We start from the raw sequence: 27,476 nt of genomic DNA on the forward strand, positions 1-27,476 counted from the left end.
ATTGTTGAGCAACAGTATTGTAAAATGATACCTGCATAATTCTAGGTGGTTTATATGGAAGGCCATGCTGCTGGAGAATAGCTGTCTGTTACCAAAACCTAGAGCACATCACATAGTAACATGTTTGAAACACAGGGAAATCCTTTCGTTCCAATTTGGAGAATGCTCCGGAGCCCGAATTTGGAACAGCACCTTTCCGGATCAGTTTACCTGGCTCCTGTAAATTTCTAGGGATCTCCTAGACTCTCTTGTAAACTGTGAGATCCTTACATTCTGCCGCTTAGAAGCCTTTGGGGCCATGATTCAGAAGGCCTTGTAGAGGGACATGATTTTTGTTGGGTGTTCACATTTGGTATTTGTTTATACTTATTCTCCCAATGTTTACTTCCAAGAGTCAAGAGAATATTCAAATAATGTAAATTTTAAATCAGTACTTTAGTTGGCTGGCTTTTTTTCCCCGAAGTATAGTTAATTTACAATACTGTGTTAATTACTGCTGTACAGCAAAGTGATTCAGTTATACATACATATATATTCTTTTTTGTGTATTCCTATCCATTATGATTTATCACAGGCTATTCAGTACAGTTCTCTGTGCTCTAGAGTAGACCTTGTTTATCCATCCTGTATTATTCCTGGCTTTTGTTCCCATGTTTGTCTAGCCAACCTTTCCTCCTCTGGTTGCTCTTTCACTTTTTATCTCTGGGCCACCTTCTGTCAGTGCCAGACCATCTCTTGTGGGACCTGAAGAGCTTAAGATGAGCTCTACAAATGTCAGGGAACCCCTTCCTCTTTTACTTTGTATCTTGTTTCAGAGGGAATTTTCAAGCATCTCATAGCCTTCGCTGCAGCAAAAGGTTAATAGTTCTCTCTTTTTTATGTACTATAAATGGTCAATTTCTAAGGACAGTGTTTCAGGGCGAGTTGAGTGTAATTGCTAAATAATATAGTCATTCTCATTTTGAATGAGTAATCCTTTCATTCCCAATGCTTCTACCTGTATGTGTGTATGTGCGAGTATACAGACGGGCATGGGTGAGACTTCCTCTGGGGGGAAGCCACAGCCATTCCATAGGAGTTTGCACATTTAAGCATGTGGATTTTAAATGTTGTGCCACATCCTGGGCCTCTTAGGCGCTGCAGATTATGTATAATAGATGACCTGCATTTACAGAGATGTGTGCTATACAGATGTAAATGTTATTATAGCTTTTATATTTTATGTTCTTGTTGAAAGATCATTTTGTCTTTGAATAATATGGCTGTTCAATTTTTTGGTAGGGGAGGGGGTTATCTTTAAAAGAGAATATGAAATGGATATTGCACATCATATATTTCTTAAAAGTAATTTGGAATTTTAGGGTCTGGGATTGGGGCTGACTGATACACTGCCATGATGAGATATAACCCCTGGAAAATAACAGCACCAGCACATGCCTGCATCTGTCCAATCTCATAATTCACTTTCACATTGGATTATGGATGTCTGTGCTCAGTGAGTCTATCTTCCCTTTAGGTATTATTTCAGCCCTTTGAGATAATAAGGAAAGTTTAATTGCGTTGTTAATTGATTTTTTGCACAACATTATTACCTTGATTGATTGCAGAGTTGATGAAAATGTTAGACACAGGCAGCGTGGAGTATCAGCCCGGGAAGGAGTGGGAGCCTTGTGGAGAATAGATAACCTTGATGTTAAGAGCTATATCCTTCAGATATGTCTTCCCTTGACATATTGATGGCCCTTGAAAAGGGAAAAGCTGATTGTATGCAGAATGCAATCATTAAACCCACTTCAGCTCGCTGTTGATTAATTTGTTTTTTCCTGAAGGATCTAGTTATAGGGAAGGCCTCACTTGTACCAATAGAAGCCATTTTCTAGGCTCTAGCCTGTATACTTAACCCTCTGGGTGCAGGGGAATAATGAGGCTGGCATGGCCAATGCAGGAAGATGGTCTCAGGATGTGTATAGGGTGGACTTGACCCTCACAGACATCCTCACCCTCAGCAGCACGACTCTTTTCCCCAGCACAGTGCTTATTTCCACTGAATACCAATTCTTTCAAAACACCAAGGTCAGGCAGCCTTTTATTGAGACCTGGGAGTAGGATGAAATGGGAGCTTTGGATGCCCAGGGAGGCTTACTAACCAGGATTCCAGTGGTTTCTGGAGAGGACATGGCACTTAAGAGTTGTGTTGCATATTAGATAAAACCTTACATAAATTTGCTCCAGTGACTGGAGGATTTGGTTTCTTATTGGGGTGTGTGTGTGTGTGTGTGTATGTGTGTGTGTGTGTGTGGGAGGGATTTGTATGTAGAAAGATACAAAGGGATTTTTTGAATCAATCTGTTATATTTTCAGTTACTCCTCTCTCTGGCCTTATATAACTCTTACCAAGAAATGTCTATTGAAAGCTGTCATGGTAACTATAGTTCAGAGCCGTCCTGATGGTACCAAAAAATCAGGTTGGTTGGTTGATTGATCCATTGGACTCCTGCCCTGTTTCCCTCTCCCAAACTCACCCCACTTCATCCATGGCTGCCCGGTCCCAGACAGAGAGTGAAGCTTCATGGGGAAAGGAGTCATCTTGGCCAGCTACAGGACAGAAGCTTGTAGGTGTGTAGTGATTCTAGAGAGCCCCCATCTTCTAAGGAGAACATCAGAGTCCCCCTTCTCTCCCCACCCCTACTACTACACATCTGGAGCATTCTGACTTCTTTTTCCATCTTCTTCCCTTTGTGGCTGTCCCGATATGCATTTAAAGCACATTTTAATGGTATAGAATTGTTGGAGACCTACCAGTAATTACATTATCTTCCTGGGGTCCTGAGCCCCCCAGGAGAGATCACATGGGCTTCAGGGCAGAAGAGAGACAGCTCACGGGTCTCCCAGAGCCACGGTGTAGTCTGTAGATGGAATTCACACCATGGTCCAAAGCACAGTTACTCCCCAGTCCACCACATACCCCCTCCATTCAGAGCCTTTCTTCTGCTGAACTAATGACTAGCACTCAGGGAGTCTAATATCCACAGAGTCTGGGCCCTCAATTACTGTAATGGCTTATAATGAGATTTTGGCCAAGTAGCAGGTAGCAGGTTATTACTTCCTGCTCAGCGTGGGCAATGTCTACGCTGTTAATTTGTGTTGCTGAATGTGGCTCAGAGTTGGGCATCAAACTGTCAGAGCCAGATGTATTCTATTAGGTGGAAGGCTCACAGTAGCCCATGGGCAATTTTTTTTTTCCAATATGGAGGCATGTTAACTCACCACAGGGTGAATCCTGATAAACTCAAGCCAGCCAAATAAAAGGGGTAATATTCTAAGCCATCAAAGTAGTATGTTCCAGAGACAGATAACACCTGGTACCACCCACTGGCAGCAATGTCTGTCTAACCCAGGCCGTTCCATTGATAGGCAAAAAGTATACCCCTCTTAATATTGATAGAGAGACTCTGGGGCCTTCATTAAGATTTAATGAGCCTGACTCTAATGAATACCCTTATAATATGCTCTCCTATTGTTTACTTTGTCTTTATTTTGGGCAAAAAAAATGTACACGAGGTTCATATTGCTCTTATAAACTGCGTCCTGCTATTAATTTTTACTTCAACTATAGTTTCTTTGGCATTAGCATATATATATATGCATATATGTGCTTTTTTTCAAAGCACGTTAGAAGAGGAGGAGTTGAAGATTAGGAAGTAATGAAAACCATTTTGACATTTTGCAGTGCGAATTGCTAGTGCCCAAGAATTATGCTGTGCTCTCTGCAATGACATACTTCTGGTTATTTTTTTGTACTGGAAACTTGTTTCTGTTAGATCATATATCAGCGGATTCCTTTTGTTTTCTTTTTGGAGAGAGAAATTCAGAGTGTCCTGGAATTAGGAAAGATTATGGTAATATCAGCACAGAAAAAGTTTGTTTGGATTCTAATGAAGGGCAGATGGAGGCTGGACTAACGGGCCCAAGAAGGAAGGTCTTTTCCTCAATTCTTGCAGTTTGAATTATGACAAACTCAGTTGTTATTGGGTCTGCTTAATTTTATTTGAGAGGTTCTTTTTGCAGCTTGAAGAATGAAAAAAAAAAGCAACTTGTCTTTATTTTCAATGGCTCTCTTGAGAAATTTTAGCCTGAAGAACCAGACAGAACTGTGGATGTTTTCCCCTCTTTTGATGTGAGCTTTCTAATAGGAACAGACCTGAAACCCAAAAGCAAATTTCTGCTTGAGAGCGAAGCCAAAATTCCCATTCAAACTCTGCAGGGGGACCCCCGCTGCTCACATTTGTTCATATAAGATTCTGTCATTTTAGAGAAAAGCTAAAGACTTTCTGGGAAATTTTTTCTGCAAGTTTTTTTTTTTCCTTATGCTTCATAAATTATGGTCTGTAGATTCAGTTCCAATCTACTTATCCAAAAAACTCTTTTCTTCTGTTAATGTAATCTGCACATCACTTAAATTTAAACTTTCATGTTTTTCACTTTGTATTAAAGTGCTGGAGCAGTCTTCTATTATTATTATTTTAGGTAAGGTTTGTTTTTAGACTGTTGTTAGGAAGACAGTAAAACCTCCATTTGCTAAAACTCGATACACTAGATTTTTATCTTGGAATTTGAGTGGTCTTGATTCTACAAGAAGAAAAGCTAATGTTAAAGGTTTTACTTTTTTAAAGGGGCAGGGGAGGGCCCTTTTAGGTTGCCCTAGAACTTTGTTTCTCAAAGTGTGGTTCCCTAATCTGTAGCATCACTGCCACCTGGGATCTAGCAAAGCTGCAAATTCTTGGCTCCAGCTCAGACCCACTAAACCAGAAACTTTGAGGTGGGGCTCAACAATCTGTTTCAACAAGCCTTCCAGGTAACCTGGGCTCCAGGGAAAGTTGGAGAATTGCTGTTCTGGGGGAAAGCCATGCAGGTCCTCTACCTGCCCATGTCTAGGAGTGTGTATCAAACTCTGGGGTTCAGAAGTATCCTGAGATCCTTTCACCCATTCCACAATAACTAGCTATCTGTTGAGTATCTCGGGAAGCAAGGATGAAAAACTCTCATCTCTGCCATTGGGAAGTTCCTGTACAAAAAGAGGTCTTAGGACCTTGAGAAATGTTCACTGAACAGTCGTCCCACCCTAGTGAAACCTCTGAACTGTATTATCCTCACTACAAATCCTCATGGGTGGCCATCATGAGGTACCTAGTAAAGTACCTACATACATATATATATATATATAGTAAAGTAAACCATGAGGTACCTAGTAAAGACAGGTACTCAAAAACTCAAAAAAGGTTTCCAGTGAAACATGAGTTAATAAGATAATTTAATTAATTAACTGGAACTCAACATTTCCCAAGTGGCAAATCAATCCCATGACTGTTATATTAGGAAAGTCTGAGGGAAGGAAGCGTGAGAGCCATTTTATTTTTGCTTCACTGACCATTTGAGTGGACTCTCAGCTCACATGCAGAACCGCACCTGGACTCCACTTTCCTCTAATCCAGTAGATTCAACCTTTGTTTACTCCCTTTTTCTGGTGGAATCCACTCACTTATTTGAATTCTAAAAAGTTATATTTTAAAATACCAGCTCTTTCAAAAATAATGATATGTTCAAGATCCCTGGAAACCCATGAATACCTCATTTCTCCTCAAGGGAGGTGGTCATTTGTTGCTCTAGGCATGAAAATAATCACTGGCCCGTGTGCCAGAGGCCAGTGATGGGGGACTACATGATGATCAAACAGAAGCTGGAATAAGTTTTATTTTTACTTGAGTCATTTCTACCTCTTTTTTACTATTTTTTCGTTCATTTTTGTTGGAGTATAGTTGATTTACAATGTTGTGTTAATTTCAGGTGTACAACTAAGTGATTCAGTTATGCATATACATGCATCTACTCTTTCTTTTTCAGATTCTTTTCCCACATAGGTTATTACAGAATACTGAGTAGAGTTGCCTACCTATACAATAGGTCCTTATTAGTTATCTATTTTATGCATAGTGGTGTCTGTGTGTTAATCCCAATCTCCTACATTTGTCTACATCTCTTTTCTGATTAACCTGGGCAGATACTCTAAGAAGGAAGACCACCTTTGGGTGGAAGGCAGCCAGGATTTGCATGGATGGAGCACACATGCTTTTTGTATGTTTTATTGACCCAGTTTTTCTTTAATTTTTATGTTTTTCACTTTTTTTTCTTCTTTTTTTGCTATCAAATGATGATTAGTAACTCCATGCCATTGAACGGCTTATTTCCTTGTAGACTTCCCTGATAAAAACAAACTTTTTCTAAGAAGTATGGGAATCTATCTCTGTTTACCTTTGCATGTTTCTTTACATTTATACAGGTGATATGCAAATATCCCCAAACCCTGAGCCTAGAAGACTAATTAGAGCAATTGATGGTAAAGAAAATTAGTCCCTGAAATCCAGACCAGAGGCATCTGAAAGGAGGGGTGAGCAGTGGGGGGTGTCTGGTAACCCCATTCTCAGGAAACGTTGAGCACAGATTGAACAAACATGACGTATTGATCATTACAGAACCTATAATTGGCGACCAAAAGCCCAGTGTGACTTTAATGGCCCTCCCTGAATCGTTGCCATCAGTTATTTATTTAATTTTTTTAGAAAGAAAGCAGCTGTTTTTCCTAAATTCATGCTGCCCTCTAGTGGCCACACTCCCAACCTCACGTAAAAGGTGGAAAAGATGAATGTGGAAATCATGGTAGGGATGACAGAGGTGATAACGGGGTGAAAAAAATTTTTTTTTCCTTTTCTGTCTCCTATCTGAAAGATTTCTGAGTTCTTTAGTCAAAAACTTAATAAATAAAAATGAAGCCATATCACGTGACCACTGTCCATTTTGACTGACAGCCTGGCTGGTGGGCTGTCCATCAGCGAGGAGCGCAGAGGGATCTTCATGAGTCCGAACTCATTTGCATCCCATCTTGGTGTACACTTGGAATGCAGCCCATCTCAGATCCATTAAACCCTACTTAGAATGGGGAGGTGGGGAGAGGGGAACACAGACCAAACTGGCTTTAAGGATTCAAGTTTCCCTGGTGGAAAAGTAGGTATGAATTAGGTTGTGGATCTTTGACATTCTTCTATCCTAAGGGCAGTGTCCTATAATTCAGAGGGATTTGTACTGGAAAGATAGCATTGCTGGGACTTTGGCGGTTCAGTAGTGAGGAATCTGCATTCCCGCTGCAGTGGGGCATGGGTTCGATCTCTGGTCGGGGATCTGAGATCCTACAAGCAGGCAAGAAAGATAGCATTGTAGTTGTATGATGTCCGACCTGGTAGTGTGACCTTGGGGAAGCCCCTTAGAACCTCCTCTTGGTCCTTTACTGAAAATGAAGATCTTTAAATTCTGTCTCAGTGAGAATTCTTCAATACCTTTACAGAAATACTTTCAAAGAAAAATTTCCTATTCTATGTTCGAGCTTACTAGAAAGCACAGCAAAATAATCAAGTATCATAGGAGTGAATGAGTGAATCATTGTTTAGGAAGTCAGAGTGAAAACCATTTCTGGCTTCATTCTTAACTGGCACACACACAAAAATATATGTAACCTGAAAAGAAAACTCCAAATTTGGGTTGCTAAGAAGATTTAGCAACGGTGGGTTATTGGTTGTTACTTTTTGTTTTTGGTTTGGTTTGAGTCGGTTTTCTGAAGAGGGGATGTTATGGGAGCATGGAAATATTTACTGTGGCATTTGATCTCTGATATTTACATGTTCCTCGTTGATTGAAATATAGCATGTATTGAGGTCAGAGCCAAGCGTATTACCGATGTTCAAACAAGGGAGCAAGGGAGCCCACACTCAGACCTGGGATACCTTCCCGTCCGTCTCTGCCTACGCACACGACCCCCAATACAAAATAATTTAAAGAGCATTGACATCTGAGGAAAAGCATGTTGACTGTTTCCCTTCCAGGATTCACATCATGGAAACATGCGCTGCCAGATAACTTTTAAATCTGTCAGCTTCGTGTTTCCTCAATGTGGAGAGGACACTGAATGGTCTGGTCAGGTCTGGGAGGGGCTGCAGCATCTGCAACCAGAGCACAGGGCCCGGGGGCTCACAGTGAGACTGCGGATCTGGGTACCAGGGATCCACTCAGAGGTGCCCCTGTCTCTCGGACTTGCCCCCGCTTTCATGTTTCCCACTAACAGGTTATTTGAGGGAGAAACTGGCCCTGCATCTTTTTTAATCCTCTCCTTCCTCCTTCTCTTCTAAAATGACAAGCCTCATTTCAGCTGCCCTGGGAGCCCGAGTGCATTTTCCACAGGCTCTGGCTTGTCACATGTCAACTTGTCTGCCTGCTCACGTGACTGTTCCTGCAGCCTCCTCAGGCTGGCAGGGGGTAGGGGGCGCGGGGGGGGGGGGCAGGGCGGGCACCAGCTTCTCAGCCTTGCATTCCTCTCACCTTCAGTAGCGATTTTGCCGAGATACTTTCCCTGCTGACTGGTTTCCTTCCCCAGCTTTTTTCTTCCTTACAAACACACGGGTGAGACTTGACAAGGCCCAGCATTTGTCTAAGGAGGCTGTATAATCTGTTCTCTCTCAGGAGAAAGTTTAACCTTCCTTCAGGCCTCACTGGCGCGGGCTGAGCACGGTGGCCAAGTGTCCTTTCCTCAAAGGGAGACGGTGCCCAGCATTTGTGCCAGCTTTCTTTCAGTATACGGATGTATCCAAACCCTTGACGAAGTGACCCCTACTGTGGTTTTTTGGATGGCATTTGGTAAGAAGCAGTGTATTATAACCCCACGATGTAGATCCTCTTGTGCATCCAGAGTACTTACATATGTCCTGTGCACTCTTTGTGCTAAAAATAAATACAAACTGCCATTACTTAATCCAGAATATACTGACAGCAACTAAGCTGCACATAATGCAATTTATTATGGATGAAAAAGTGACCAAAGATTTATATCTTGTCGGCATATTGAAAACTGCACAAATTCATGGAAAGGAATTAGCCTTTGTAGCAATAATGAAAACAAAATCAAATTGAAGTGAACTAAAATGACACACAATAAAATGTGTTGTCTAAACTTCAGCAGAGGACTTAATTCTTCCTGTCACAATTTACATCTGCAAAATTTTACTCAAGGAAATGTAACCTTGTGAAAATCAATGACTTAAAGAGATTTAGAAGGTATAACCAGTAAAATTTGATATTTGCCAAAAGCTGGTGGAGGAATTTCACCGTAATGTAAAAAATTACATGGAAAAGAATTAATCCCCTTTGAAAATAATTTCAATAAAAGAAAAATGAAAATGTTAAAAATAGAATATGGCTTGACTATGAATTTAAAAATTAAGAAATTAAATTGATGAAATATAGTTTTCTCTGAATAATTAATGTTTTCTGAAAGAAAAAGTACCAGGCTAGTTTGTGTTATATTCATAAGCCTTCAGCCAAAGCACCCTGGGGGTCAAAATGGCAGAATTCAGAGGTCCACCATAGCAAAATATCAGGGTTAGCAGAGCAGGGTGAGAATATCCCTCCTGGGGTTGTTTTATATAATAAAGGAGAAGAGAGTAAAAAAGTGCACTCATTCAAGAGACTAGACAACCTCCCTTGAGCAGCGCTGTTTGAGGCGGTCACTTCAGAACTTAGCAAGGATGGCATGCCCACCAGTCCATGGAGAGGACAGCAGGAGCTCTTATACACCTTTTGGAGTTTAGCAAGTGATGCATCACCATGGCACCCTGTTCCAAGCCAAGACGCAGATTATAAGCTGAGACTCTTGCCTGAAATCATGCTCAGCTGGTTTGGGAGGAAGTCTCACTTAGTCTTCTCTCCCTTTCCATGGGTCAGGTGGAGAGCCTTTCCCCGTTTTATTTCCAACCTAAGGCTTCCCAGATGGGTCTGCAAATGAAGGGAAAATATGCTCCCCACGGACAGTAGACTTTGTCCTTCCTGCTTCCCCTAAAACTGCTCCTAAGCAACCCCTTCTCTTAAGACCATTTTAAAATCTCTCTTCTTTTTGTTTTCTTTAAAAATCTCTTCTTTGTTCTTAAGTAGCTTATGCTGAAGGAGGCTGTTGTACTTGGAGCCTGCAGTTCTGCAAGCTCTGCTAAATCCTGTGTGATGTCCACAGTGGAGCTGATAGTCCATCACACAGGCTGACCTCGGAGTATTGCTCCAGCCACTTCTCAAGACCATAAAGCATGGCTGTTTATTCCTTCTAGTTCCCGGTTTACTTAGGACCTGCATTTAACAAAGGCCGAGGAATGCGCTTTCTGGGGAATGTCCTTTCCCCTGTACGATGTTTACAGCTCTTAAGGCTGGATGATAATGTGCCTTCAGTCCACTGAACTCTCTCCAACCAGACGTCCTGATTGCTTTGTTTTTGTGGGAGGAAAGTGTTGAGCATAAAAACAACATCAGTGTTGAGGAATTGAGGCTGTTGCCTTCTGTTTCTTTGCAAATATTTAATCTGTGTATATTTTTAAAACATTTCAGATGCCTGTCATCTTAACGAAGGTTAAAGTATGAGTGTTTAACAACTGAAATTCCTCACTTTATGGATTCTGTTTAAATTGTGTACAGATAATTTGAATGGTATTAAATTTATCTATTCAAATATTTATTGAACACCTCCTTAGTACCAAGTACTGTTTGAAGCACTGGGTATTAGAAATTGAGGAGGAGGGATTATTGTAGAGGCGACATGTTCACACTATGTATAATGTCACACAGAACCTTCCATGATGAACCAGAAAGACTCTGCAAATATTCTTTCCATCTCTGGGCCCACCCACGTCTTCACAATATCATCATCACTCTTTAGAGGCCACAAACAGTCTGGTTCCTTGCTTTACCCATACAGATGGGAGAACAGGAGTTGAATGAGGAGTCCTCTGTCCCTTGCTTATTTTGTAACAGTAATTATAAGGTGCTAGTGATCACAAACAGATTACAATCTGTTTGTCATTACACAGTTACACTTACATACATTTGTGATAATAGCATTTAAAGCAATGACTACCCAAACTAACGTTATTAGTGATAATAAAATCTATATTTTCTCCATGTTACAAAGATGAATTTATTGGTCCAGCTGGTATTCCATCATCAGATGAGTTTTGGTATGAGGAAAGACTATTATTCTTTCACAGCTAAAATATAAATGGTAGACCATTTACTCTGATATTTAGTCTTCAGTTCTGTTGACCATAGAGTTAGGAGACTCGAGCTATGTCAAAGCTAGGGAGACATGAGCTAATTAGTGGTGAGCATGTCCCAGCTCTGGGTATGAAATGCAGGTTGCAAGAAAGTGAGTGGAAATTCTTTCCTTGGGTGTTTGGAGGTCCAGCAGAGCTCCCTTTTATGTATTATGGGAAAATGGGCTGGATGGGTTTCAAGAGCTGACTTGGTCCAAATCAAATTTTGATTAACTAACCGTTGGCTCTGTCTCCTACATCAGGCAGTGTGGTACCTGGCATCCTTATCTTCATAAGGGAAACATTCAGAAATGCTGAATCATCTATTTCACAAGCAAGGTGGAACTCTGGGATATCTGGCCCCTTGCCTTCATCTTACAAGTGGGAAAACCAGCCCAGTGAGGGAACGTATGTGGGTATGTGTCCTCAGCTGTTAGGGGCCAAACTGGCTTTAAATACAGGTCTTTCCCCCCTCCCCTTACTAAATAGATGGTAAGACAAGGCCATATGGGATGTCAGCAAGTCCTGGGGTGTTTGCTGGCCTCTGCAAGGGTATCCAAAGCTGTCTTTTCCAGGACACTTAGAGTTTTCCTCAGTCCTATCTGACCATGGCCACACTGGTGCAGCCAAGAAAAGATGCGGAGTCCCAACCCCCAGGCAGCCCCAAGGTCATAACCTAACCTGCATAATTAGAACACCCATCCCAGTGTGGGGGCGGGGGACATTTTAAAGATAAAGGACCTCTTTAAAATAGATTTCCCCTGACATATTGTTTCCAGAGCTAAAGTTTTAAGAGCTTACAGTGATGGCAGAGCTGGCTACTTAAGAAAAATCAGATTGTCCCATTTGGTAGGAGAAGATTCCCAAGGGGACAGGGCACTGTCAGGGCTCCCCAAAAGAAACCCCCGTGCAGACTACACGTCAGCCTGATTCGCAGCGAGCCTGCTTCACTTATTATGGGCAAAGCCAGATATTTTAATTAAAAACACTGCATACACCATTAAATGTGTTGTTCCCCATCTAGTCCCAAGACATTTAGAGTTTGAAGAGATACAAACAAGTGAATGCATTGCAGATGTACACAGAGACCACCGCCTGCCGAGTCACCACCAGCGGGTTCCCGAATTCCAACCTCGGAGCGCCTCCCCATCAAAGCGTTCTTTCCAAGCAAACTGTTTCCTCCACAGTTTTCACAGTTTATGGCAGTTGCCATTGATGGAAAAGGAAGGCTGGGGGAGAACAAGAGAGAGGAAAACACACCGTCACCGTGTCCCTTCATTTATGAACAGATCCTATTAGGTCACAAATAACCTTCATGACAAATGAAGTCTTAGGGCTGGCTTCCCGCCCCCCGCTCCATGTTAATGCTATTTACTTATTTATTTATTAAGCATGAAAGTCCTCTTTGGGGGCAGGGTTATCCATTCCCAGCTGTGAGCTCAGGTCAGCGGAGGCTACCACTTGGTCAATTTAAGCAGTCGTTGGCGGTTCAAGTTCAGAAATCTCATCTGACTTTAACTGTCGCTAGCCGCACCACCTTTCTCCCCAGGGGAGCAGCAGCAGCTGGATTTCATTGTCGGGCTGCCAGGCTGTCCCTGCGCCTTCCTGGAGGAGCCCGCAGACTGAAGGCCTTCCTTTCCAGATTTTATTTAAGGTGACAGCTCCTCGCACCTTGGCGCTCTGACCACCTCAAGTAGCCAGGATATCAGGGGGTATGAGTGTGGTCCTCCTGCAGAGTCCAAATTTAGATTGACTGAGGTCATCCTCGGGCCTCATGACCCCAGTGCTCTAATGGAACAGGGCTGCTAGGAACTTGGCCGTGGTAGCAAGTTTCGTAATGATGTCTGGGGAGAAACGCTGTGCAGGAGCAGGCGAAGAAGACCCCAAGTGCTGGAGAGTGATGTCAGCTTTTGTTAGAGCAGCAGACAGTGTTAGAATATCCTTGGCATAATATGGCTCTGGTATCTCTGTCAGCATCTCTGTTTTCTGTCACTGCACACAATCCTGGGCCTGTCTCGAGCCCTGACAGTGTCTTTTCAGATCAGGTTATGCCAGCCCGGAGACTGGCTCTGCTCCCCACCACACAGCCCCTTTGTTTGAAGTCGGCCCTCTTGTCATTAATGCACTTGATGTCTATTTAAATCTGAGGGTGAGTGCGGTATCTGTTTTCCCGTCAAGAGATCATTGACAATATTAATACCTCATGTCCTTGCCTCATTTTCCAAGCTCTGACACTTTGCCACAGTCTCCTGCATTCATCAAACAGCCCTTTCTCACTGGGGTGTCTATAAACCTTCTCACTTTCAGGCCCACAGGAACAGGGCAGGCCTTAAAAAGGACTTTTATCAGTGCCGACCAGAACAGAAGGGCAGGGTTGCACATGCCTCAGAACACATCCCCTCCCTCCACATTACAGCCCACGTTCAGGAATATCCAGCCTGTTTCTAGAAGGGCAGTTGCTATCCAGGTTCTCTATAGGCAAGGTCTGCAGTTGAAGTTTGCCATGGAGAGAGTGCAGAGAGAAGAAATTCAATCCCCAATGTGCTGGAGAGTTTCCTGCAGTAAATGCACCCACTGATGGTGTGTGTGTGTGTGTGTGTTCACGTGTATATGTGTGTGTCTGTATCTGCCTTTCGTTCCTTCACTCAAGAGAAAGACTATGTTCTTTATAACATCTGACAGCCCTATTCATTTCTTTTTATAAAAATTCTTGCTGTCCTGGTGCTGTAGAGAGAAATTAACATCCTGTAGCCTCATCCTTCCACATTCTTGAGGATTCCTTGGAATCAGTTATGTTTAAGGAAGCCCCTTGTGGATTTTCAAAGACTTTTGAGACACTCCCAACCCAGGCCTGTAGTGGGTGCTGTTCCAGGACTGCAGCCTCAAGAGCTATATGCCCACAGACCTGTCCTGGCTCTGATGACCATGTTAGCACAATTCCAAGTGTTGTGTAATTCAGCACACTAAAGGGAACAGCTCAGTGTCAACAGCCGAAAGAATAATTTAGGCCCCAAGAAGGGTGTCAGGGAGGTTTCATCCAACCTCAGTGTTTCCAGGGACCAGACCAATACTGGAAAGCAGAACTTGGGGCCTGGGGGCCAAGGAGAAAGAAAGCATGGCCAAGGTGAAGAGTGGTCCACAGTGGGCTTTCTCAGGGGACCCTGGCAGGAAACAGAGGTGATGACAGCCAGCCCAAGGCCCATTCTGAGGCCATGAAATGATGTCATCCTCTCTCAATTGCAAACTTGCAGAGATTCTGTGACCCCAGCAGTTCTCCATGTTATCCCAAGTCATCCAAACCAAGGAACATCTGCCTTGTCTTTAAAAGTTTCTAAGTCATTTTTAATCCATGTTGAAGAATACGGTCTATAGTTCTGTAGTGGAGAAATATCTCCTGTACAGTGACCCAAGTATTCACCACGTAGGACTTCTGATGTGAAGAACCTGCTTGATTTTCAAGTGCTAATTTATCCGTGATGAATAGTAGATGGCGATTGTTAGTTTTACACTATCAAAATAATAGGGAAAAACATGTATATAGGTAACTGTTTTTACAGACAGATTTGTATTTCATGAATTTATGTGTTATGGACACATTTTTTTTTCTGGTTATGTACATTTCAGAGACTCAAGTACTATTAGTAATAAGATAACTCCATGAAACTGAGTTTTAATTTAGTTTTTCTAAAATTAGAAGGCAAGAAACCAAAGGTGGCAAAAATCAAATTGTCGTTATGAATACTTTCACACAAAAAACTTGTGTTTTCTTAATAATCCTTCAAAGCTTTCAAAAGAACTATGGCAAGTGATTTCTTATGGGTATTTAGGATAAATGATGAGTTGATTGAAAGGTTTGACCTTATTCTAGGGGCATCATTTAAAGTCCTCTTATAATCTCTGTGAAAGACAGAAAAGCTGTATATGGAGCCAGAAAATTATTTAAAATAAAACTGAAGATGAAAATCAAGTGCATTCCAACCTGAGAATATAGTTCAGGACCCCTGTAAGAAGAAACCATTTACTGGCAGAGACGCTGTTACTTTCCATGGGGCGTTTGCGAACGCCATCCTTCCTTAATCATCCATTATGTACTTGATGTCTGCTGCGATTTGGAAGGTTCTGCGTGGATATTAACAAAATTGATTCATGATAAAGGATTTGAAATTCCACATTCTGGAAGGATTGTTTTATATCTTTTGTTTGGGCTGAGCCCATCTTTTAATTCTTAATTTTCCATTTTTAGAAAGTCTACTAAAGGAACTTGGAGAGAGAATGAGGGTTTTGCTTTGTTTTGAGAAGTAATTGGCCAAACTAGAAAATTCTTTAAAATGTGAGCGACAAATCATTCAGGAAAAATATTCTTCCTAGGAGCCTGTGTTCTGCTGACATTTCATTTGAATGTCAACTCTGAGGACGAGGAAGTAGGGTCCTTCCCTTTGGGGGCTTAATCCGTTTGCCACCGCCCATGGGCTTTGTGATTATATTTGTGCCACGCAGCACCAGTGTTTTCTTGCTATAATACTTGTGCCGCCAGGAATAATTGTGTATCTTTTAATTTGCAGGTGTCCTGGGGAAGTGTCGCTATGTTTACTACGGGAAAAACTCAGAGGGCAACAGGTTCATCCGTGACGACCAGCTCTGAAAGGCAAGTTCTCTGTGCCTTAGCCAGTGACATGAGAGTTAGAAAAAAAAAGCAAAAATAAAGGAAAAGCTAAATGAAAAGACAATGGCCTACAACCCTTCTCTGTAGGAAAGCTATGACTTCAGCTTTTGGTACCTTCTGCTGACTTGGCCAGGCCTGTCAGGATCATCCTTCTGCCTTAGACTGAGTGGTCACAGAGAGATTGACATGATTGCCCTTAAGCAGGTCTCATCCACTAGGGTGACAGACAGTGGTGGCGAAGCACCAGGGCTGACAGGATGAACACCATGATAGATTGCCTGGCCCCTCCACTGCTCACAGGAGAGCAGAGGTCACACCTGGGGCCTCCCTGAGCATGCTCAGTGGTTGTCGTCAAGTGCGAGAGACTGTGTCTTCAGCTTGCCTATTGAGCAGAGATCCTTCTGATACCATTGTGCTGTGGGTTAATTTTTAGTGACAGACTCAGTTTAGAGGAAGCCTCCTTTCTGTTATTTCCCTTAAATCTTAATCTTTGGTATTCTGCATAGTCCCCTCCCACCCCATCCTCATCATCCTTTAGCATATTTATCACGGGCAATTCATTTCAGTTTGCAGTTTTTTGGAGAACAGAAGAGGTGAGTTCTTAGCCATGTTGTATTTTTATGATAAGCTTTGTGCTCTTACAATTTGTTGTTTGGAGTAAATTGCTGTCACTAAACCTTGACTTCGAAAGCATGGATTTTACCATGTTTTGTTCATTTCTAAATCCTCTTCTTCCCCTGAATACTAGGCAGTGTCAGGCATCTTTCCCAACACTGGGTTCTATCCGGGGACTCTTATTTATTTATTTTTAACCACATACCCTCCCAGCTACGTCTATGGCCATATGTGTATTTGGAGCTGGCTTACTCCTTTGGGTGCTATATAAAGGTAGTGAAGTGATAAAAGATAGAGCAATAGGTCAGGAAGTTAAAGAGGAAAGTGGAGACTGTAGAAAACACTCACGAGACCAAACAGTTTAATAAAAGGCACAAACCCTTTGAATTTAATTTCTCAGAATCTCTCAGAAATGAAATCCCACAGCTTGTGAGATGGTCTTTGTATATCTTTGTTTATATTCCAGTCCTAATGTTACAAGGAAAATGAGCATGATCATGCTGGTTGGATGGCTGTAATTCCATGTAATATACTGGTACACCAGTAAAGGATGTTTGAAAGGCTATTTGCTCTTGACACAGTAGCATTTATGTTTATTTTGATTTAGACCAAGTGTTCATTGTCCAGGGTCTCCCAGTATTCGGTTAGTTTAAGGACAACAAAACATAAATAAGACTTATTCCTAGTTATGGATACCAAAAGACTAGAGAGCTGCTATGGTAAAAGTCTTTAAGTCTCAGAACCCCTGAGACACCCAAGAAGAGCCCGCTTTCTCTGTTCAAGTCCATTTCCATGGCCTCTGGCCTACTGAGTGAACACAGTCCCTGAATGACTTGCGCTGGGGTTGGCAGGAGTCCCTCTTGTAGATTACACACAACATTCGGTAATCAGTTATTGAGACAAATTTAGATCAAAATCCTTAGGGCCATTAATAATTAGAGAATATTAAATGTTTGGCTTTATCTTTCAAATCCATTAATAACCAGCGTCAAGTATCTTTACTCTTTTTGAAACAGCATTGAAATAATGCTTTAAGTGAGCTGTATTCAGCCCCACCCTGGTTCTTTGTTTAAAAGCACCAGCACGTGTTTCGTCCATGGCATATTACGGGCAGCCGGAGTCCTGTGCAAGGGCAGCTAGACTAGTCCAATGTCACATCCAATCTTGTGGCACATATATCCTTGTCTTTATAAAAGGCTTTAACCCTGCCTCAAACAATAAAAAAGCACTTGTGAACTGACCACAGAATTTTTCCATCTTTATTTTTCTTACTTGTTTACTTTTCTTAATGTCAGAACCATTTGTATCATGCGCAGGAATGTCTCCCTCAATGCGAGCTTTGGAGGCAAAAAATATTTTTGGAGCGAGTTATGGACCACATTGTTTCCCTCTCTTTGGGTTGTTTATTTTCTTCCAAAATGGTGTAATAACTTTCATTGAGATTAGCTTTAATTATAATTTACGTAAAGGCCTTAAAACAGTATATTCATCTTAATGATAGAATTATAGTGAGTTCTGTTTCTCTTAAAGAGGGATAATGATAACGAATTAGTGTTGGGTTGTTTACAGTTCCACTGTTTGTTAAGGAAGATTTGCTGTGCTTGAGCGAGATTTTGGTCTGAATTGGCAGAGAGGAGAGCGATGCAGCATGCTTAGCTTAAATCCCTAGGAATTTCCCAAACCTTGTTTTTCAAAGTAGAGAATTAGAAGGTAATAAATTTAGTCCAAGCTCAGACATACTTTATACCCCCTTTCGCCGCTTGGTCTTTCTACTTTTGACCCTGTTCCACTGAGTTTCTTCTTCGGGATTGTGGAGCCGGGTAGCCCTGTGTCCTTCCAGAACACCCATCTGACTTGAGAGTCCCTGCAGTAAAGGCCATCCTGGAGTCCTCTGTCGCCTCAGCAAAGGCAGGGCGGACTGTCTCTTTCCTAAGTAATGTAATTTTATAGAACAATTTGTTCCTTGGGGAATAATGTTTTTGATTGCAGGGAATCCTATTAAAAGTACAACTATTACAATCATTTGCTTTTACTTTTACCAGCCTTGCTCATAAACCCTCCATCTGTTCATTGCTTTAAATAGAGGAACATTATAAGAGATTATCACTCGATCAAGCTGCACGTCTGAATGCTGTGCATTTTCACATATTCATGTGTGCTGAGGAATACAAGAAAGCAAGCCACAGATTCGGGATAAAAGGATTTTCATTTTCTGTTTGTTTGTTTTGTGTGTGTGTGTGTGTTTTCCAGCAGGGATGTATCTTGCACATTTTCAAGGGAAAATGTCTTTCTTGTTGCTTCTAAGAAGTAACCTGGCTGTCTTTCTCGTCTTTGTTAATATGCAGATCAAAAGCAATCCACAGGGCTCTTTACATCAAAACAATGAGTGTTTGGTAGTTGTTCGTCATAAGAGCAGCCTAAGTCAGATGTGCATTGCTGTCTAATGCCCAGGGTGGACAACACAGAGTCCACTGAGACCCCTCTCTGCTGCCCATACAGCACAGCTGTTCCAATGTGACATTCACCATCTGCTTTTCCTAATTCTCTTTCCAAGAAGAAGCCTTTGCTGCAGAAGGCTGTGAGTATGACTTGACTCTGGCCTCTATAACTTGTCTAAATACCATGCTGTAAACTACCATGGCTAAGACCTAGAAAGGGGAAGAACACTGGAGGGGCCCGAGACATGCTGGTTACTTGTTTGTGTGACGGACCATCAGCCTTTGATGAAGCAGTGTGTTATTTCTAGTACATCAGCAAATACTTAGAGGATCTGAAGAACATCCGAAGACAGTCACCTCTCTGAAATGACTATCTTGCTACAAATTTACCTGAAAATTTCTAGCAGTTGTAGTTCTCCTTTGGGTAATTATAATCCTGAATGTTAAGTTGCCACTTTATGAGTGAAGTAGGTAGTGTTATTTGTACATATTAATGTGTTAGCACATGCTGTTTTTTTCTAGAGTAGCATGGAATGTGGCAGTCTAGGACAAGGGAGTTTTCCTAAGAAAGAAGAGAAGATTCTAAGTTTGGAATATGTCTAGGGATGAGTGGCTAAAGTAAGAATGATGTAAGTGGTAATACATGGGATCATGCCAAAGGAGAGCTTGAAGCACAGCCTAGTGCAGAATTAACGTGTGAACTCTTAGTGGATACGGATATAGGGTGCTGAAGGAATAAGGAAAAGAAAGGGAAAAGACAGATGATGCCAATTAGAAAATTTGCTGATGTTCAGCACTAAAGTGGTATTGAGCAGTTTTTTCTCATCAAAATGTAATCATCTTTGATCTGATACATTTATATATGTTGGATCAGTTCAGTTCAGTTCAGTTGCTCAGTCGTGTCTGACTCTTTGCTACCCCATGAACTGCAGCATGCCAGGCCTCCCTGTCCATCACCAACTCCCAGAGTTCACCCAAACTCATGTCCATTGAGTTGGTGATGCCGTCCAACCATCTCATCCTCAGTCGTCCCCTTTTCCTTCTCCCTTCAATCTTTCCCAGCATCAGGGGCTTTTCAAATGAGTCACCTGTTAGCATCAGGTGGCCAGAGTATTGGAGTTTCAGCTTCAACATCAGTCCTTCCAATGAACAACCAGGACTGATATCCTTTAGGATGGACTGGTTGGATCTCCTTGCAGTCCCAGGGACTCTCAAAAGTCTTCTCCAACACTGCAGTTCAAAAGCATCAATTCTTTGGCCTTCAGCTTTCTTTATAGTCCAACTCTCACATACATACATGACTACTGGGAAAACGTTGGATACTAATCCTTTATTGGTTATATCATTTGTAAATACATTCTTCCATTCAGTGTATTGTCTTTTCATTCTGTCAGTGGTTTCCTCTGCTGTGCAAAAGCTTTTAAGTTTCATTAGACCCTATTTGTTTATTTTTGCTTTTGTTTCCTCCACTTTAGGAGACAGATTCAAAAAATATTTCTCTGATTTATGTCAAAGAATGTTCTGCCCAGGTTTTCCTCTAGGAGATTTATAGTATCTGGTCTTAGATTTTGAGTTTACTTTTGTGTATGGTATTAAAGAATGTTCTAATATAATTCTTTTCCATGCAGTTGTCTAGTTTTCTCAGCACTATTTATTAAACAGACTGTCTTTTCTCCATTGTGTGTTCTTGCCTCCTTTGCTGTAAATTAGTTGACCATAAATGCATGGGTTTATTTCTGGGCTGTCTATTTTGTTCCATTGATCTGTGTCTGTTTTTATGCCAGTACCATACTATTTTGATTCCTGTAGCCTTGTAGTATAGTCTGAAATCAGAGAGCATGATTCCTTCAGCTCCATTCTTCTTTCTCAAGGTTGTTTTGGCTATTTGAGATGTTTTGTGTTTCCATACAAATTTTAAAATTGTTCTAATTTTGTAAAAAAAAATTCATTTGGGATTTTGATAGGGATTGCACTAAATATGTAAATTGCCTTGGTAGTATGGTCATTTTAACAGTGTTAATTCTTCTCGTTCATGAACGCAGCATATCTTTCCATCTGTTTGCATCATCTTCAATTTCTTTCATCAGTGTCTTAATATTTTTCCATACATAGGTCTATTACCTCTTTAGGTAGATTTATTCCTAGATATTTTATTCTTTAGATACAATTGTAAATGGGGTTGTTTCCTTAATTTCTCTTTCTGATGATTAATTCTTAGTGTGTAGAAATGCAACAGATTTCTATACATTAACTTTGTATCCTGCAATGTTACTGAATTCATTAATGAGCTCTAGTAGTTTTCTGGTTGTGGCATGTTCAGGGTTTTCTATCTATAGTATGATGTCATCTATGAACAATTGTAGTTTTACTTCCTCCTTTCCAACTTGGGTTCCTCTTCTTTCTTTTTAGTACTTTGATTTTTAATATTTCTGCTACTTCCCTGGTGACTCAGATGGTAAAGTATCTTCCTGCAATGCAGGAGACCCAGGTTCGATCCCTGGGTTAGGCAGATCCCCTGGAGAAGAAAATGGCAACCCACTCCAGTATTGTTGCCTGGAAAATTCTCTGACAGGAGCCTGGCATGGGGTTGTAGTCCATGGGGTTGCAAAGAGTCAGACACGACAGCAGCTAACACAACACAATACACTATTTAACTCAGTCTTTCATTAAAAAAAAAAAATGTACTCTAACTTTTACCCTATATTTAAAGTTTCTCAGGCTATCTATTATAGCATAATTGCTAGAAAAAAAATTGTCCTGGGCTTGCAATAACTTATTTAAAACAATAACAACATTTCTAAAATATTTTAACTAATTAATTGGCTTATCAAAAAGAGTTGTCAAAAGTCATCCTAAATAGCCTGTAAAGTGTGTATGTGTGAGAGAGAGAGAAAGAGAGAAAGAGACTTTAGAATCTGTGTAGAGAACTCCTATACTAACATTGTAAATAGCTTTCTAACTTGCCTGTGAGCTCCACCATAAGTCAGCTTTTACTCACATTACAGTGCTACATAGAAAAATGTATCTGTATCATACCTAATTAATTAATATCTACTTTGTGCCTTCTTTCTTTTCTTACAAAACAGTTACCTACTTTCTGTGACTTGCTTAGGCTGTGGTGTCACAGAATCATGATGTTTTTGGTTTTCCCCCATCTATAACCTTTGAGACCTAATTTGAACTAGCAAGATCGTTGTTTAAAGTATAAAGTATAGAGCAGTTTTGTTTCAATTAGGTGATACCATTTTTGCTAAGTGAAAAATAGTACATGAGTTATTTCAGAAAGTTAATAGATAAAACTAAGTTTCACCAATAGACTATCCATATTTACCTGTTTACAAACTTTCATTTCCAACTTCCATATTTGCCTATTTGTATATAAAGACAGTCTTCCAAAAAACTCCATTATCTGCAGAGCCATAGTATATAATCCACTTTCTGTAGCCACATTAACTTTCTCTATGTTGCTCAAACATAATAAATGTAGGAGCATGCCTCCAAATGAAATACTCTCCTCTCCCTCCTTTAAAACTTTACTTGATATACCCAACTGAGAATGATACATTGTCAAAGAATTGCTACACTGTAAAAGGTTTGCACTTAAATAGTCCATGCATTCCTTGAAGTTTAAAGAGGTTAGGATGGTGGTGGAGGTTATTATCATGAGAGTCAGTGTAGATATCTTCACAAATCAGGCTTAACTGCTGCCTAACAAATTAAATGTAACTGAAAAAAAAATTAGAATCTTGACACCAATTTATTAGCCAGGCTTATAGGTTTACACTACAAATATTGTATGTGTCATATAGGATATTGACTTATCATACATTAAAATGGATTTTTGCAAGCCTGTTTCAGCAGTTTGGTCAGTGGACCACTTAGTGGGCAATATTATATTCCTGGGTTCTTTGCTGTTATATTCATACACATGTGCATAAACACATATGCATATTATAAACATATAGATGTTTTTCCTAGAATTATTTTATGATATAACATTTAATCAAGCACAACACCTATTTTATTAAAGCACTGTAGTCAAGAAACTAGGCACACTTATGGAGGACATTTGTGAGTAAAAACTGGGCTTAATTATTGAATTTAAAAACCCTAACATTTGCATGTACTTCTTATTTCCTCCCACCCCTACTGGATCACTGATTTCTCTAGAAATATTTTCTGAGTTATTCCATAGTTCAGGTTGCCCTCTCTGGTTTTGAAACTGACTTCAAAACCTATGCTTATACCTGTGGCGGATTCGTGTTGATATATGGCAGAACCAATACTATATTGTAAAGTTTAAAAATAAAATAAAATATTAAAAAATAAAAAATAAAACCTATGCTAATCCATATCCAGAAGGACACACTTGGGGATGCACTCACTCCAAAGATATTTGTTGGGCACCTTCAAAATCCTAGAGATTAGAAATATAAAAGTAGTAAGAGTTTGGCTTACTTCTGGATAACTTTTATCTGGAGGAGACTGATATCAGTTCAGTTCAGTCACTCAGTTGTGTCCAACTCTTTGTGACCCCATGGACTGCAGCACGCCAGGCCTCCCTGTCCATCACCAACTCCTGGAGACTGATATACACATAAATAATCATGATATGCTCTGATGGGCACAAAGTTAAAGATTGCACCAAAGAACTACATGAATTAAGGCCCAGAAATGACAGTGAGAAATTAATTCCAAATGTAACCATATTCCAACCACGTCTACAGTTAACATCTTGATCCCAACTGCTGTCATTTCTTAACCTGGATCATTCATCCCGACTCCACTGCTCACCAGTCTCCTAATTCCACTCTTGCCTTTCTACAATCTATTCTTAACAGAAAGTCAGTGCAATCCTTTAAAAAATGTGAAATCATAATCTGTATCTCCCCTACCCGTGGTTTCCCATCTCATTTAGAGTAAGAGCCACAGTCCTTACAAGACCCTATATGGCCTGGTATGATCTGTTCTAGAGAAATCAATGTCCCAATAGCTATGAGAATGAAGTAGAAATAAATGCAAATATCATTCCCTGTCACTCCCCATGCATTCTCTTTACTCCAACCATGCTGGCCAGTACTGGACTTTGTACTTGCCATTCAAGTCTTTGCTCAAATGTCACCTCCTTAGAGAGGCCTTCTGAGACCACTCTATCTGAAGTAGCATTCCCGCCCCCATCTCACTCCACTTACCCTGCTTAGTTTTCCTCTGCTGCACTTGTCACCACTTGACATATTATATGTTTATGGAAGCGGGTATTTTTCGTCCAAACAAAGGGAAGGACTTGTTTTGTTCTGGGCTAAAAGATACCTTGCATAATTGTTTTATGAATGAATGAAAGAATGCTTCCAATTCACAGAAGTCTGTTAGGCTGTGTTTACAGACATATTGTTGCAAATTGAACAGGATGAGTCTCTTTCATCAAAGAGATTTTCACTTGAAAAATCTACCCTCCCCCTTCCTTTATCCTGGATGAAGCAAACAAACTACTTCATTCTGTTTTAGAACAATGTAGAATGTGGAAACATGAAAAATGGGCAGTGGAAATGGGTTAACAAGCAAACGGGAAGGGAAGGTTCTTGTCAGGAAGCAGAGTGACAAGATGATGTGCAACTTGACCTTGGATGGATTTGAGAAGGTCTGCGTTATAGCGGCTTCTCTAGTTACACCTCAAGCAACCAGCAGGCTGTATGAATTTGGTTGTGGACACATCTGGCTGTCTCTATCAGAGGCCGTATACCTGGAGATAGAAAAACTTGTCATTCACTCAGCTAAAATTTTCAAACAGAATCTAATCTTTATTCTCAGTGTATAATTCTTAGTTTTTTTTTTTTTTTTTTGGTATTCAGTCCCTAAGTCATGTCTGACTCTTTGCAACCCCATGGACTGCATGCAGCATGCCAGGCTTCCCTGTCCTTCACTCTCTCCCAGAGTTTGTTCAAACTCATGTCCATTGATTCAGTTCTGATATATACTCACATATGTATATATATATATGTGTGTGTGTGTATATATATATATATGTTCTTAAATATACTTATGCTGCTACAGCTAAGTCGCTTCAGTCATGTCCGACTCTGTGCGACCCCAGAGATGGCAGCCCACCAGGCTCCCCCATCCCTGGGATTCTCCAGGCGAGAACGCTGGAGTGGGTTGCCATTGCCTTCTCCAATGCATGAAAGTGAAAAGTGAAAGTGAAGTCGTGTCCGACTCTTAGCAACCCCATGGACTGCAGCTTACCAGGCTCCTCCGTCCATGGGATTTGCCACGCGAGAGTACTGGAGTGGGGTGCCATTGTGTGTATATATATATGTTATATATACTTATATAATTCCTACATATTGTATATACATATGTATATTCTTAGTATATAGTTCTTATATATGAAATGAGATTTAAAGATAAATTCAAAGGGAGAGTAATATTATTTATAAAACAAACTCTTGTCAGACATAATTAAATTATTATTTATCCACCATGAATAGAACTAACTTACTTTAACTTTGTAGCTTTGCATCACAATCTTCTCAAAACTTCAGATAGGTGACTGTAAATTAATGAGGTATTTTTCCTGTCAGGAATGAAGTTTAGAATTTTATGAATCTAATTCAGTTCAGTTCAGTTCAGTTTAGTCGCTCAGTCATGTCTGACTCTTTGCAACCCCATGAATCACAGCACACCAGGCCTCCCTGTCCATCACCAACTCCTGGAATTCACTCAGACTCATGTCCATCGAGTCAGTGATGCCATCCAGCCATCTCATCCTCTGTCGTCCCCTTCTCCTCCTGCCCCCAATCCCTCCCAGCATCAGAGTCTTTTCCAATGAGTCAACTCTTCGCCTGAGGTGGCCAAAGTACTGGAGTTTCAGCTTTAGCATCAGTCCTTCCAAAGAACACCCAGGGCTGATCTCCTTTAGAATGGACTGGTTGGATCTCCTTGCAGTCCAAGGGACTCTCAAGAGTCTTCTCCAACACCACAGTTCAAAAGCATCAATTCTTCAGCACTCAGCCTTCTTCACAGTCCAACCCTCACATCCATACATGACCACAGGAAAAACCATAGCCTTGACTAGACGAACCTTTGTTGGCAAGGTAATATCTCTGCTTTTCAATATGCTATCTAGGTTGGTCATAACTTTCCTTCCAAGGAGGAAGCATCTTTTAATTTCATGGCTGCAGTCACCATCTGCAGTGATTTTGGAGCCCCCCAAAAATAAAGTCTGACACTGTTTCCACTGTTTCCCCATCTATTTCCCATGAAGTGATGGGACCAGATGCCATGATCTTTGTTTTCTGAATGTTGAGCTTTAAGCCAACTTTTTCACTCTAATTAGGTAATGATAATTATCACTTATGCAAATACTATAAAAACATTTTATAGCTATCAATTAATTTAATCATGCAACAACTCCATCAGGTCAGTGCTCTCATCCCCATTTTAAAGATAAGGAAAGTAAGGCCCTGAAAGGCTCAGTCACGAGACTGGGTCACACACAGGTGCAAGTGATAGTCGCTCAGTCATAGCCCACTCTTTGCGACCCCATGGACTACATGTAGCCTACTAGGCTCCTTTGTCCTTGAAATTCTCCAGGCAAGAATACCTGGAGTGGGTAGCCATTCCCTTCTTGCCTAGAGAATTCCATGGACAGAGGAGTCTGGCAGGCTACAGTCCATGGGGTCACAAAGAGTCAGACACAACTGAGTTACTAACAGTTTCACATACAGGTAGTAGCTGTGAATTCCATGATGTTAATTCAAGCTCTCTAGGCCCAAAGACCATGCTCTTCTTCACTGCAATATCTCAGTGGAAGACATTCTCTTACTTTGTAAAATTCACATTTTTCTGATGATGGAGATGCTGCTCAAAACATGTTTGAAAGTCCTCTTTTGGAACAAATCTTAAAAGTCTCTTACAAATCATTCATAAAATGAGGCTTAGGGTGAGCAAAAAGAAAAAAAAAAAATAGCATTCCATAACTCTGTGACCTAATTCATTCCCTGAAGTAAGTTTTTAAAAAGTACACTATAAATAAACCCAAGATACCTTCAAATGAAAACATTTTCTATGATTTAAGATTTTTTTGAAGCCCTTCTATGAACACTTAGCATAGTGACTTTAAAGAATTAATTGCCTGGAAAGCTCACATCCTGGTTTCTGCTTTCAGTCAGGAAATCATTAGTTATGTTGAAAATTTGGGAAAACTCCATCTTAGTGGATGGTTATGAATGGTGCCCCAGAACCTAGAGGCCAGCTTCTCCTTCTGTTCTGCTCCCTGCTTTGCTCCTTTGTCTGGCTTTCACTTCCCTGCCAGGTAGGGGAGGAAATGAAACTGTCCAAAGGCAGCTGAAGTGGATCACCACTGAAGGTAAAGGGGACTACAGCGTTTCTTCAGACGTGAAATGTAGTGACTTTGTGAGATACGATGCATATGAAAGTGCTTTGCAAAATACAGTGATACCTAAGTATAAATAACTATATGGTAAACTTAAAAACTCTGAAGGCATTTTCAAAAAGGAAGTCTTGGAAATGTTTTAGGTGATCAATTTCATTCCTGGAGTCAGAGCAGTCTCTCAAGTTGGATACTTTGAA

The 27,476-nt window shown here is 40.8% G+C and overlaps 1 protein-coding gene across 3 annotated transcripts in view; it reads left to right on the forward strand.

Annotated features, from left to right (window-relative positions):
* Positions 1–27,476, forward strand: part of LRMDA (leucine rich melanocyte differentiation associated) — a 1,194,775-nt gene that overhangs the window by 1,138,843 nt on the left and 28,456 nt on the right. For all 3 annotated transcript variants that reach the window (XM_061405856.1, XM_061405858.1, XM_061405855.1), the window contains one exon: positions 15,734–15,816. In XM_061405856.1, coding sequence (XP_061261840.1) covers positions 15,734–15,813 — 80 coding nt within the window. In that variant the 3' untranslated portion in view covers positions 15,814–15,816. The remainder of the gene's footprint in view (positions 1–15,733; positions 15,817–27,476) is intronic.

Source organism: Bos javanicus, chromosome 28 (genome assembly GCF_032452875.1).
Source record: "Bos javanicus breed banteng chromosome 28, ARS-OSU_banteng_1.0, whole genome shotgun sequence".
Classification (NCBI taxonomy): Eukaryota; Metazoa; Chordata; class Mammalia; order Artiodactyla; family Bovidae; genus Bos; species Bos javanicus.